General features: G+C 40.8%; 1 protein-coding gene across 2 annotated transcripts in view; it reads left to right on the top strand.

Moving 5' to 3' along the window:
• CCSER1 (coiled-coil serine rich protein 1) overlaps positions 1-14,579 on the top strand; it is a 1,054,165-nt gene that overhangs the window by 102,155 nt on the left and 937,431 nt on the right. For both annotated transcript variants that reach the window (XM_074993602.1, XM_074993603.1), the window contains exons 2-3: positions 2,255-3,619; positions 6,073-6,260. In XM_074993602.1, coding sequence (XP_074849703.1) covers positions 2,299-3,619; positions 6,073-6,260 — 1,509 coding nt within the window. In that variant the 5' untranslated portion in view covers positions 2,255-2,298. The remainder of the gene's footprint in view (positions 1-2,254; positions 3,620-6,072; positions 6,261-14,579) is intronic.

Raw genomic sequence — 14,579 nt, 5'->3', positions numbered from 1 at the left:
CTCTTTCTAAATAGCTTAATTTTCTTTGGTAAAATTATATTCAGATTTGTATTTTGATTGCAGAACTACTGAGACCTCTGTAGTATCCATCTCAAGCTCTTAGGTTGTCATCAAAAATAATTAAAAAAAAATAAAGAGAAAGAGAAAGCGAGAGAGAGAGAGAGAGAGAGAGATTAGCTGTCATTTCCAGGATGCAGCTTTCATCTTAAACGTCAAAATTGCTTTATTGATTCCTGATCTTTGTGAATCCTGATAGTCTGTCTACTTGGATGTACACACACAAACTGTGACCTTCCCAACCTCTTTCTGCTGGAGCAGAAAGTTAAATACAAAGACTAGTCATCAAAGATGATTACATGAATTTATTTTCTTAATCATTCTCTTCCTATGGCATGACATAGCTTTTGCTGGCTTAATTTTACTATTCCTTGATTTTTTTTTTTAATGTTGCTCATGGCTGCTTACTTAGTTGAGTGTGTTTTCTTGTCACTACATTTCTGTAGCTTATTTGAGCAATATAATTATATTAGTTCCTTACATTTTCCCTTCCAGCTTGGTCTAGAAGCCTTGATCATGGATATGGAGAGCTACAATCACCTCCAGTGGCTATTGAGTCCAGTCCCCTGTGCAGAGGCAGGACCAAGTATAAACATAGGCTATCCCAAATAATCATTTGTCCAACAACTTCTTAAAAACCTCCAATGATGGGTAGTCCGCAGACATCGAGGGATTCATATTCCAGAACTTAAGTACTCTTCAAGTTGGAAAGGTTTTTCTGATTTCTAAACTAAATTGGTTTTGCTCAGATTAATCACAGTAGTCCTTCCTTCCTTCCTTCAGTGGACATGGAAAACAGTTAAGACACATTACCTGACTTTTTAGAAAAGTGATGAATGCGCCTAAGTTCCTCTGAAGTCTTATCTAGAAGTCAGATCTACAGTTTTATTTGCTCTTATTGTCCTGAAGTATATGTTGCTATTTTCCTGTTTGTGGTTCTGCATCCATAGCATCAGGCTTCTTTTAGTTATTCTGAAGCTTCTGTTTCCTGAAGTCCAACTGCTGTGCTGATATGGATCTGCTTCTGTTAGTTTGGAGATATATCTAAAAATTCCATGGGTACATGTTGAACCTCTCTAATCTGGTGCTCTTGTGTCTGGCAACATCCATAGTCCATCATGATTTTAGTTAGCTAAATGACTACTTGTTATGGGTGCACCCAGGTTTCCTATGGTCCCATAATAGGAGGGTGACATGAAGATGGCCTACTGGCTATTAAGTGATCGCTGAGAGAGAGGTTCAATAAGCTTGTTTACAGACACCATTCCTGGCTCTCAGTGTTCTGTGCTGTTATTTAGCTGTAATTTACCCCTAAATGTCTTCTCAGAGCCCAGTAAGGAGTGGAAGTGTTGGTAATGCTGCAAGACAATACTGACCTCCCATAGTCTGGCATATTCTCTCCTTGAGCTCTGGTCAGATCCCGAGGGTGCTGGACTACAGGTTCAACCTGTATAATTTATGCTTAAAATTGTTTTTTTCTTAATTTTACAGATAGTATAAGGAGAATGGTAAATTGCTAAGTAGTTTTGGTAAAAATTAAAAGGAAATCTGTAGCATGCAAAAGTAGAAACATAATGGTAACAACAGTAAAAAAAAACTCGACTAGAAAAGGACCTAAGAAGAATTTAAAGTTATAGCATGAAGTTGTCAGACTCATGATCCAGTGTTCCCTTTCCTGTAAGATTATCCATATGTGGTTTTGCCTGCATTTTCAAGGGAACCCAAAGGAATTAAGCACCCAGACCACACTGTGAGTCTGAACACCTAATTTATTGGGGTTCCTTTGTTAATTCCAGACCATAGCTAGCCAAAAGAATGGTTGGTCCCCTGGTAGGCTCGTGCCTTCACTATGGTCTTTCTACAGACATCTTATAATCTAGAAGCACACATGATGCAAAAGTGTTAGGAACAAATGATGTTTGGGCAGAGTATTAAAACTCATCTACGTATTTGATACTTTTTATCTTAACTTCTGCTTGGCTGCCAGAGCTTCAGAACTGCATGTTGAACTGCATGTCATTATTCTAAGTGCCATTAATAACATAAATGCACAAATGTCCAGTTGTACTTAAAATAGATTTTTATAATAAAAATGCCATTTGCTGATTTGTATATTGAGATTTATTTTAAAATGGTCCTGTTTAAAGATTTAGGTTGGCTTATTAAAACACACCTTTTTTTTTCCCCCTCAATCCAGATGAGTATCTTGGCTGTCTAGAGTCCCAGGCGCATTCAGTCCCAATGGGGGACTCAGGATCAAGACGTTCGACTCTTGTGTCTCGACTGCCAATATTCAGAAGAAGTATTAGTCGAAGACATGACTCGCTTCCTTCCTCACCCTCCTCCATTAATACTGTGGGTATCCATACCTCCTCTCCTTCCAGCACCAACTCAAGCTCAGGTAGTACCGGCAAGCGAAGGAGCATATTCCGCACTCCTTCCATCAGCTTTCACAGCAAGAAAGGGAACGATCAGAAATCTGAGTCTGCCAGCCAGAATGTAAGTATTTCAAATGGTGCTCAGTCAACTCAGAACAGTTTCCAAAAATTGAGCTCGGAGGAACATGTTAAAAGCAGAGGGAGACATTCAGTTAGTTTTGGCAGTTCACGGAACAAGAAGATAACAAGATCTTTGACGGAGGACTTTGAAAAGGGGAAAGAGCCATCAGCTAACAAGAATGTCTTTATAAATTGTATAAGTTCTGGAAAAAATGAAGGGGATGATTCTGGCTTTGTAGAGGAGCAAAGTAGACGATCTATTAAGGAATCCTCACGGAAACTTCTCCCAAAATCATTCTCATCTCACTACAGGTTTTCAAAGCCAGTCCCTCAGAGCCAGTCAGTTTCCTGTGTACAACAGTCTGGATGCTTTCTGGAGATCAAACCATATGTTGAAAGTGACCCTCTAAGAGTAAAATCCTCTCCGTCACGTTCTGCTGAGGTAACTGAATGTGTAGAAAGTCCTTTGCAATCACCACAACTTTCTGCAGACTTCACCACAGTCCAGACTCCATCAGAATTTTTAGCCTTGACTGAAGATTCTTTCTCGGAAGTTGACATGGTGTCCAGTAGTGGAAACCCAGCAGCACACACACAGAACATTGACAATAATAGTTCTACCTCTCACATTTTCCTCAGTCCTGCTGTTGCTCATGTGAGGAAAACAGTTCATGTTGAAAGTACTTCCCTGTCAGCTGTTATATCTCCAGTGAATCATAAAGGCTTTTGTACTACTGAATCAAATACCTTAGCTAAAAATACTGCTGCTAGTCAAACACAAGTATTATTGCAAACTGTTGAACTTCCTATTAAAGATGCTGGGCATATAGGAGAAATTATCTCAGGAGATGCACAATTAGAAACTTTTGCATTACATCATGAACATAAAGCAATGGTTTGCTCTCCAAAGGCACATGGATTATGTGGGGACCAACATGAAATGGTGTTACCAGAATATATTAGAGAAACAATTCCTGTAACACAATCGAAGATTATTCCCTCCTCCTCCTCTGAAACCCAATCCTTTAAAACACAACGGGGACATGAAATAAATCACTCTAAAGGTATGTTACATGGCTTTTGTTTATCTTAAAAAAGGTGTTAAGAATTTTAAAGCAGCTGAATACATTTGTAGTATTGCCAGCCCAAAAATGAAACAGCTAAAATTGTGCTTTTGTTTTTTTTGAAATGTTACAAATCTATGTGTTTTGTTTTTAATCTGTCTTTTGATTTTTAGTTTGCTTGGCCCATTTTCAGCATGCCTGTGTCTAGACTGGCAATTTCTTTCAAAAGATTTTTCAAAAGAATGGGGCTCTTTTGAATGATCCCATGGAGTGTCTACATACAAAAAATGTTCTTTCATAAGCAAATGGAATGAATATGGTGCTCCTTTTGAAATGACTCTTCCTTTCTTGTTTCAGGAAGAGTGCCCTCTTTTGAAAGCTGCTTTCAACAGTAAACATGTGTATATGCTCCACCCCCGCCTTTTTCCCCCCAAAAAAGCAGTCCTCATAGGGTCTGATTTTTCAGTATCAGTCCTGTTCTTTTGAAAGAGCAGGAGCTGCATGGAAGTCCTCTTTCAAAAGATCAGATCACTCTTTTGATCTGCTTTTTTGTGTGTGGATGCACTGTTTTGAAAGAAGCTCTTCCAAGAGAGTTCTTCCAGAAAGCCTTCTTTCAAAAGATCTCCATAGTGTAGACGTAGCCTATGTGTGATGATTACAGAGGTACCAACTCTAGAAAATGTGTGAGCAATGTGATTCTGGACAATGAATCTCTTAAATGTGGCGATCTTATGCAAATAGCATAGCCAAATCCAGCAGTGCCCCTGTTCAGGTTATCTGCAGGAATGGAACCATAGATGGCTGATTGTAAAAGTGTGACATTGTGGTACTTGCACTGAAGAATCACATCTATTAGGACAGCAGTATAGCAAAATAAAGAGCTCCTAGGGTTATATTTACACTGCAATAAGAAACTGGGGCACTCAGTCTCAGAGTGAGTCAATTGAGGCTCATGGCACTTGGTCTGCAAGGATAAAAATTGCAATGTAGATGTTCAGGCTCTGAGACCTACCACTCTTACCAGGTTTAAAAGTCTGGACCAAATGTCTACTCCACAGTATTTAGCCCCATCATGTTCACCCTGCTAACCTGAATCAGCTGACCTGAGCAGAGTGCTGGAGTTTGGTTCCATTATAGATGCACCATAAGTGTAGTCTAATGGTAAAAGAGTGACATTGGGCTGCACTGTATTAGCTTGAGTTATATAACTACCTAATTTTGCATATTTCTTTTGAAAGATCGTGAAAGAAAATGACCAGGATTGCTTTTGTTATCTTAAAGATTTGACTTCTATTGCCAGCTCTGCCTAATGTGACCTTGTGCAAGCTCTATGACCATTTTGTTGAAATGGTTGAATAATAATTATACTCCATGGCTGCAGCATGGCACTGGCTTATAATTCATATTGTGAAGTATCAAAAATATGAACTGTAATCAGTGGAAAATCCAAGTATAAAAGGCTTATGTGAATTAAACACAAGGAAATGTGCTTTGCTTGTCATTAATATTTTTATTTGAAATGCTTTGTTGTAGATGGGGTAGTGGACTAGACGAGAAATGGATTCCATGATCCAATGTAGCAAGTGTATGTATTTGTGTGTTAGTAAAGATATATATAAAAAAAAATTTGGACTAATATCTTCCCATTCTACAATAAGAAAATGAGGAAGGGTTTTATAGAACAAGGTTTGCTCTGCTATTGTGCTTCTCCTCTCATTAAAACATATCCCCTGCACCTGCACAACTGAACATCTATTTCTTTCTCATCCCCCACCACCACCATACTCATTTATCTGGGGCTGGTAGTTGTGATTGAGCCTCCCAGTTGCATAACAGACGAAGGCAGCTGCCAGGTCACCTTGCTTTGCTTTGAACAGCTGTGGTGCAGAAGTGGGGAAATAAAATGGACGCCCAGCCCCGTATGCCGAGCTTCATACAGTAGTCCTGAATGAAACTTGAGACCTGAAATGAGTGCCTGCCTGCCATGCAGGAAAGTGTGTAAGGCACAACATGACAGCTCTTGTTTTTCTGGGGGCCTGACTCTGCCCTGAGGAGTGGGGAAGCCAGTTAGGTTCTCTGCACCAGTGGATTACCTGGAAGTAATTCCTGCAGTGGGGGTGGGGGTGGGTGCAACACTTGAACAGGACAGTGCCCAAAGGTGATAAGAGTTAAACAGGGAACAAGTGGAGGAACTTCTGCATCTTAGGAACATGAGGACTGATTCAGTAGGTGGACATACAGAATTAGACTCTTAGGAAAAGTCCAGTAGGTTGGCGGGCTTGTATTGCCCTGATAATTTTACGTATTACTAGTACAGACAAGCAGCACAGATATATAATAAGTAGCTGAATAGATGTCACTTACCATGAGTATTTCAAATAAAATGACTTTGTTCTGAAGAAAACACTTTTTGGGAATACCTGTATCTAACTGTAATTTCTTCTTTGTTATAGTTAATCTTGCCAGTAGCTTTAGTCCTTACCGAGAAGGCAAACTCATAGAGAAGCGCCTGAGGTCCTCTTCAGAAGGCAATGCTGGAAGCAGCAGGATGATCTTAAAACCGAAGGATGGAAACACAGAAGATCATCATAGTTTGCGGAAGCAGAGAGCTAGCTCATCGTCTTCAAAAATGAACAGCCTGGTGAGTGTGATGGCTTTCCTCCATGACTTTCCTTTTCCTATGAGGCTATATTCTTGCTTCTACATGCTAAAGCTCTCTAGTCCGGCACCCTTGGGACCTGACTGGTGCTGGCTAAGAGAATTTTCCTGACTATGGGAGGTCAATATTGTCCAGTAACAATACCAATGCTTCAGTTGCTTACTGGGATCTTTCTTAGAAGACATTTATGAGTAAATTGCAGCTAAATAACACCACAGGACACTGAGAACCAACACTGGTGACTGTAAACAAACTTTGTGGGACTGAAGGAAACTTGGCTACACTCATGATAAGTGGTCATCCAGCTAACTAAAACCTGTAATAACTGTTCTAAGTGTGACACAACACAGCAACTCTATAGGAGTGCAAAGCCTTATCCACACAGTACAACAGAGCACTCAAAACTGTAAGATACTTCTGAGACCTCTTTCAGTACAGAAACATAACCTCAAGTTGTAGTCAACACAAGTATTTCTGAAATCTGTGTAACTTTCTGTTGTGGGTTTTTAGTAGTGTTTGTGCATTGTTCACATAGCTGGGGATTTCAGGGGCGGGCATGTGAAAAACAGATGACCAAATGCTTTGTATTAAAAAATGGGGGAAAAAAAGATGGGAGAGGGGATAATGTAATGCATTATTTGTAACTGTAAATTTATAAGGCCCTGATTCTTCAGCAGTTTCATGCTGGTGTGGCTTTTACCTCAATGAGTCAGACTGCCTGTGCCTAATGTGACTCAGCGGCGAATTGGGCCAGAGTCATGTGGAAAGTAAATCACATAACAAGAGGAGCCTAATTTCAAAAGACTGAGTGCTCTCCTTCCATATGCAAAACAGTGACAGGGAAAAACTGCATAAAAGTCAGGGTAGGGAATCTATGCTTTGAGAACCCCCCTTCCTCCTGTTTAGGATTAGGGAAGGTAAAACATGATCACTTTTTGAGGCATGCTTTGAGGGGAAGGTTAGTATAAGGAGCCTGTTTGTTGTCTGATCGTGACAGCGGAGAACTTAAGGGGAATGCAGTGAGCTGTCATGCTGACTCAAGACAACAAGGGCAAGTGTAGAGCATTATGCTGCATTCTGAACAAGCAGCAAGCAGTGGACAAGTTCTGGTTGGCACAGGAAATAAGGGAATGTATCTTGCGGTCAGTTCAGTGCTCTGTGAGACTGAAGGATAAAGAAGAATTCAGCCTATGAAATATCTGACATGCAACTTGCCACAAACAGGCTATGTGAGAAAGCAACTCCAAGATTCCCCATCACCGCTTCTGCACATGTCCCCTTGTTAACTATCCACAAGCAGATTTGGATCTGGGACCTCTGGAGCTCAGTGCATGAACTTCTGCAGTTTGAGCTAAAAGCCAGGTTGCTCTCAGCTCTGGTTGTGGCAGAGACTCGTTCTTTCTCTGCGTATGTGGCCTAAGTGCTACTATAGGGGGTCTGTGACCCAAACCTTATAGGTATGTGGGGATCACTACACTGCAGGAAGGACCCCAGCTGAGATGCCTGAAAATATTATCAGCGTGAAGGCTGAACACAACCAATCACCCTTTGAAGACAGGATTTTTTTAGAGGTGTGGATTAATCCAGAGAAACACCACTATGCATAAGGGCTCTAGCTGCACTTTCCTTCCACATCATTTACAAACAGTAATCTCAAAAATGCAACAAAAAGTACAAACCACTGAGGGCAAGTTCTGTGATTCCCCACAGCTTTCTGGCTTCTCGTTAACCCAACTCCCTTGATTCTTTTCCTTCTGAGCTGCACCGAATTAACCTCCAGCTGTCAGCATCTCCCACAGCTGACCTTGGGTCCTGTTTGGCAGTTAACTTCTGGAATCACAGAGGATTTTCTGTCTCAGGAGGACTTCTCCTAAGAACATTACTGAGACAGAAGGTAATGCAGATCTTAGGCATGCTGCCTTGGGATGCCCAAAGACTGGTACAGTGTCACAATCTGTCCCATCAGGTTTCATTTCAAAATGAGGCACTAATTGTGCTCTGCACCAGCACTGAAGGTACTGCTAATTTCTGCACAGGTTACCATTTTCTGTGTAGTGTGTTGGAGGGGACTGGGGTTCTCTAGAGTTCTTGACAGAGAAAATAAAAATACTGGTTGGATTAGCTGACTCTCACACAAGTGCTTGCCTCTGCGCGTGCTGCAGGTAGCCCTTGCAGCATGTATTAGCTAAACTTGACCTATAACAGCATGAAGAACTTGAGTGTGTGGTGTGTGCACCTTTTTTCTCCTTCACAGCAGTCACCAGCTGTTCTGGTTCATCATTATTTAATGTATTTAATAGTAGCTGAAAAACTATTTGCAAATAACAGTAACTAAGCCAAACATTTTCTACATGTCTGCCTGTCTTTTCTAGCATGTCAGTGTGTACAAATGGTCTGATATAGAAATGCAAAGCCTGTATCTACTGGAAAAGACTACCAATGCACACCAGTGAAATCTTACACCCAGAGAAGTATTGTAGGGTGCTAAATGACTGGATATGAGGTTTCACTTGAGTCTTGTATTTAGCTAAGTCCAATAATTTTTTTGTAAGAAAGAGGAGCTGATATGGCTCCTTGCCTCTCCACTACCCCCCACCAGGTTCTCACAACTGGGGTCTGCCAGAGGGGTGGTGAGGACTCCAGCTCCCAGCCTTGTTATGGTGCGGGGTTCAGGGGCTTCAGTTCCTGCCGCACGCTGCTACAGGGCCAGCGGTGGCTCTGGCTCCTCTCCCATGCTGTTGCAGGGCTCGCAGGGGCTCCAGATCCTGGCCCAACTCTGAAAAAAGGTGGCAGTAGGCTGTACTGGCACGTACCATCATAAAAAAGCCACTGTCTATGTCACTAAGTGGGTGGCGACACCTTAGTGCCATCTCCTTAAACAAAAAGTGGGATTTTATTATTGTTGCATTTTTAATTTGAGTAGGAAATTCATATTTTTTTCTATCAAGCTCAGCTGCAAATTCTTTCGTGATCATTCTGTTTATGTACTACAATCATCTATCCAGTTCATTCAGATCAATTGTAGGTGGTTTCATGCACTTACAACTATGAAGACAAAATACCACAAAATGAAACCCCCCTGTATATAATGCTCGGCAGTCATTATATTTTAACACCAGTGTTAGCTGTAATATCTTGTGTGCACATATAAGAGCAAGAAGCAGCTAAAAAGCGTGAATATAAAAAGTGAGAAAAGACCTCAAGGAAAAAAAAAGGCAGGGGAATCCAAGAAATCTGCATTTTCATAGTAGTATGCAGCTGAGCATTAAAAATCCAAGAAAGATCTCTTTAGAATACCTGTCACAAATAGTTAACGCTGCAGTCATATAGTGTGAGCAGGGAATCAATTATTAATACTTTTAAGAGGAGTGGCAAAAAGGTCCAGAAATGGCTATTATTACATAAAATAGAGTTTTAATTAAAAATCCTCTGCACCTCAAAGTATTTCACAGATATTAATGGACAGCTACAGGCTTCTCCTTGCTCCCAGTAATAACAAAAATCACAATAACTTCATATTGTGACACTTCAGATTTGTTTTGGCAAACATTAATAAGCAGTGGAAAAAAACCAGTAAGAAGAAATAGATTTGAAAAGAAATTCCACTAATTTGAAGTCCCTATGGAAGTGCCTTTGCTTCCCTGATGATGGCAGCATTGCTTTTCCTTCTCCTCCATGGAGCCAAATGATAGCTACAGCCAGCAGTTGCTTGGCATCATACTAAAGTTGAGGCAGCTTTGTAGCTAGCTAAAGCCGCTTTCCACACAACAGAAAGGAAGCCCTTCAGTGCCCTTTCTATTGTCAGTAAGTGGCAGTTCTGTGTTACTCTGCTGGGTGGGTAGCTGCCATAAGAACGGGCGAGATGCTGGGTTTTCAGAGAATACAAAGAAAAGATTACAGTAGTGTGCCAACGCCCCTGGTTTGTCCTTTTCGGGTCCTGTACTATGTGGCAGTTTCAAATGCAGCCTCAGAGGCCTGCTGTGTTCCCTGCTCTGCCTCCTGCTCTCTCAGAGGCTTGGGTCACAGCATCACTGAGCCATTCTCATCACTGGCTAGTCCAAAGTACAGTCATTAGTGGAGGAGACCCTCCCTCTTGGGGGTTGCTAGTCTCTTCCTGCCCTCCTGGGCTGTCCTGGGGTGTGGGGTTGTCTGGGGGAACCCAGACCCCTCCCACACGTACTGGGTTCTGGCCCAGGGACCATAGGCAGCTGTGGCTGTTAAGTTTGAAGGGTCTCACAGGCCTCAGTTTGCCACAGGTACTAAATTGGCAGCAGGTGCTAGTTAAGCCTGCTGCTGATAGGTGGCAGCTGGCTGAGATGGGGGACTGCGACTGTGGGGCCTACTTCCGTTCTTCCATCCATTCACAAAATCTGGGCAGAGTTCCTCTGCACAGCATCTTCTGTCTCCCTCGATACCTTTAAGGAGCAGCGTGTGCTGTCCGGGGTGCTCTGCTCAGTATCCCCCTCCAGCTCCCTTATTTTTGCCCTTTGACCCTCACACCTGTTCCTGTTTTCTCTTTAGTTGTCCCCTGTAGTCACTTGGGGACTGTGTTATTTTAATGGACCACCCCCTGCCCCCGAGCTGTGCCTGGCCAGTCCCTCAGCTTCCAATAGGCTAGATGACCCCGCATAAGCCTCAGTCTCTGGGAAACATAAAGGCACACACCCAGCTACCAACGTATCTCCCTGTTCACAAGGCTGCTGTAGCCGGCTGGGGTCTATCATAGTAGCTATGTGGAATGAAGAACTAGGTCACCTCTTGGAAATTTGTTCTTTCTAAACAGCTAGATGATCAATTTATTCTTGCACAAATATCAAGGCTTTTCTAAAGAACTTTGGCTACAGATTTGAACATCTGTCTCTCTTGTATGTTATAGGCTTGTACACCTACATTTCTGGCATTATCTTCTCACTCCCCTCTGGGGTAGAATGCATAAAAACGCCGGCTAGTAAAAGAAAATAGCTTTTTTTCATTTGTAAAGGGAAAGACAGGAAGACTATTTCAAAATAGCTCATTTATGCAAATGTTGAAATCATTCTGTAATTGACAAAATGAGCTGTTCTACAGCAGAAGTTTTCACTCTCCGGCTAATATAAGGCATATATCTAACCTGAGTTTTCAAAAAGCATTATTGTTGAAACTGATTCGTGTAGTGACTTACTTATGCCACAAGATGTCAATACCACACTATTTTAGTAACACCCCATCACATATGTAATACTGACTTAGAGACAGTGGATTTATTAATGCACAGTTAATAGAACATGCAATTTTAAACTGAAGGACAAGACATTTACTTTTGGAAACTTTTAATGTTTATAAACCAGGGCTACATGAGAGAAGTTTTTTCAGTGAGCACATGTGGTATTGGTGCAATTTAAGGTAAGGAGCTATGTATTGCTACAAACCTCTGCTCATGAGAAGAGATGAATACTACACCCAGCCTACCATTTTCAGCAGCATGGTGGATTAAAACAAGGCTGGCAGCAGCAAGCTGCAATAAGGGATACATTATTTACATTGGCTTATAGAGGGGAGAAGGACCTGGAATAGAATATGTGTGAATATAAATCAAAAGTAGAAAATGCAGAACTACTAACTGTGGTATGTAACCTATTGATTAAATTAGACTCTGTACCAAATGATTGGAGGTTACCTAATGTAACATTGATTTTTTTTTTTTAAAGGCTCCAGAAGTGATCCTGACAATTACAGTCCTGCAGGTCTAAATTCAGTACCAGGCAAATCAATTTAAGCTATAGTTAAGAACAGAATGGCCAGACACACAGATGAACATGATATTTTGGGGAAGAGTCAACATGACCCTTGTAAAGGGATATCACGGGCAACAGGTTTCCAGCTGAGATCAAGTTTTATTATTATTTTAATCACTGGAGAAAAAAATGATGCTGCCCCTTTAAGTTTGTAGCCTAAAATATAATGATTTAATTAGTTCATATAATCTTGGGTGGGATCATACCAAAGCTTTTGCTAAAAGTTGGGAAGGGTGATTTTTATGCAAAATAAATAATCATATTAGAATATAATTACCCATGAGATAATAATTTGAAATAATTAATCTAATCATGGAGTTTATTAAAATATGCTCAGAAGTTACCACCCTGAGCCCCCGCCAAATCACAAGCATTATTGAGGAGCAGAGTATAAAATAGGCCCATCTGAAACAAACAGAAAGGAGCAAAAAGCTATGGCAGATGAAAAGTAACATGGAAATTAGCATCACTAAGAGAGATGATGAAAAGCAAAAAGCTGACACTAAAAATGAATTTAAAAAAGTTCTTAGAATCTGAGAAGACTGAAGCCTGTCATAAAATGATTGTATCTGGTGGAATATTTGGAATTAAATGCAGAGCTTTTTTTGTAATTTAAAAAAAAAAAAAAGAGCTGGTACTCAGCCAGCTTTCTATCCACCCTCTCTCCAGCCAGTCTTGTGACTGAGGCTGCTGAGTACCAGCACAAAAAAATAAAATAAAATAAAAAAAGCACTGATTGATAAGATTGTTACAGAGAAACAAAATCTCTTCTTATGCATTAGTCTCAACTACAGGAGGTAATGGGAAAGATAGTAATCCCTGATTTGCTCTTTGCTGGTTATAAAGATGAGGTATCCTTAGAAATTCAGTTGTCAGGATCAATGGTGTTGAAATACAGATTCAGATAGTCACTTAGACAAGATAGCATTGGTCAGCAAAACAAATAGTCTGAAGTGGCAGACATATTATATTATGCCTATTTTTAAAAAAAACAATAAACATGAGGGGTAGTCATGGATATGAAATGAAAGCATTGTTGTTACATCATACCAATACTTTATGAGCTCCATTGGTTCCCTCTTGGCTTCTACACTCATGCCGGCACTTCGAAGTTTGACACTGAAGTTGCTGCAGGGGAGAATTATCCTAATGAAGTGGTGCATATTCACTGCAGCTCTTCATTAGTAATTTCCCATTGGCCTGATTAACATGCCCCCTTTGAAGTTGGGGAGTAAGTGTAGACCCAGACATAGAAAGCTAAATGAGTTTGGACCATCCTACGCTTAGAGACTACCTCTTTCTCCAAGCAATGCTGCCATGTTTATAAATACTATATTATGCTATTAAATGGCTCCACTTTCAAAAGTCTGAGCAGAAATGCCAGTGGCTGAATGGATACACAGAGAATTCCAGTGTTTCAGGCTGTCCGTGCAGCACCTCCCTCCAACAGTTGAGAAGATTCATAACTTTTTTAGGGACTTCTTGAATAATATTGTAGGCTTGGCATAACATGAGTAATTAGACATGGGTGAGGCCTCATTTTTTGGGAGACAGCGTTAGGAAGGTAAATAGATCAGCAAGCTGTAAATAATGTTTGTGCTAGGTAAGATAAAGATGCCAAGAAAAATCACAGATGTGGAAAAGATGAATTGGCAAGATAAAGATGAGATAAAGACTAAGCCATACCTGGACTGTGCATGGACAGAAAATGTGTCCCTACAAAGTAACCAAGCCATTCCCAAAGTGTGCGATACAACATATAACAAACACAGTGTAATGTGTAAATGTAAATAAAAACAAGAGGTTCATTGTATGACTTTGAATGTTGGGTATTCCTTGTAACCAGTTCCTATGCTTGATCCTGATGAACTCATGTGTACTTTGTGCGCCTCTACCTATATAGAGATCTATGAGACAGGTTCAGAGTGGAGCTGAGCTCTTGTGAACCAGGTCTTGGAGGCTAATGAGTGGTTCAGGCCTCAGAAGCTACCCTGACAAATAAGAAAAACATAGCATATTCTTGGCAGAGGAAACATATTCTCTTATTATATGCCCATATTCCCTTAAGCAGTCTCTGAACATCCTTTTGTGGCGGCTCCTCTACTTATCTGCATGATTACGGTATATCTTTAACACTATTATATTACCTCTACACTGCCTAAATGTTCATGCGCTCTATATGTAAAGTTGGAGCTTTGACAAAAAGCTTCAAAACATTGTCTAAACAGCTATTTTAAGAGTGCTAGAGTGAGCCCTGCTGCTCTGAGTCTGTTGAAGGGGTCTGAGAAGCTTGCTTCTGCAGGCTCTATAGACTTACCCTACATAGCTGCAGTTCACCTTTCATATGGAGTGAACTTGACAGGATTCATTTATGTTTAGTCTAGCACTGACATAATTTCTCCATTTGCACTGAGTTTGGCATCTTGTTCTTCTATGGGAAGAAACTGTGGATGCTATTTAAAACGAGAACTGTCAGGACTGCTTTGATACAAAGGCTGAACAGCATTATCGGATTGGAAATAACTCA

Source organism: Carettochelys insculpta, chromosome 4 (assembly GCF_033958435.1).
Source record: "Carettochelys insculpta isolate YL-2023 chromosome 4, ASM3395843v1, whole genome shotgun sequence".
In the NCBI taxonomy this organism is placed as follows: Eukaryota; Metazoa; Chordata; order Testudines; family Carettochelyidae; genus Carettochelys; species Carettochelys insculpta.
Note: the sequence above shows the minus strand (reverse complement) of the source record. Positions and strands in the feature narration are given on the sequence as shown.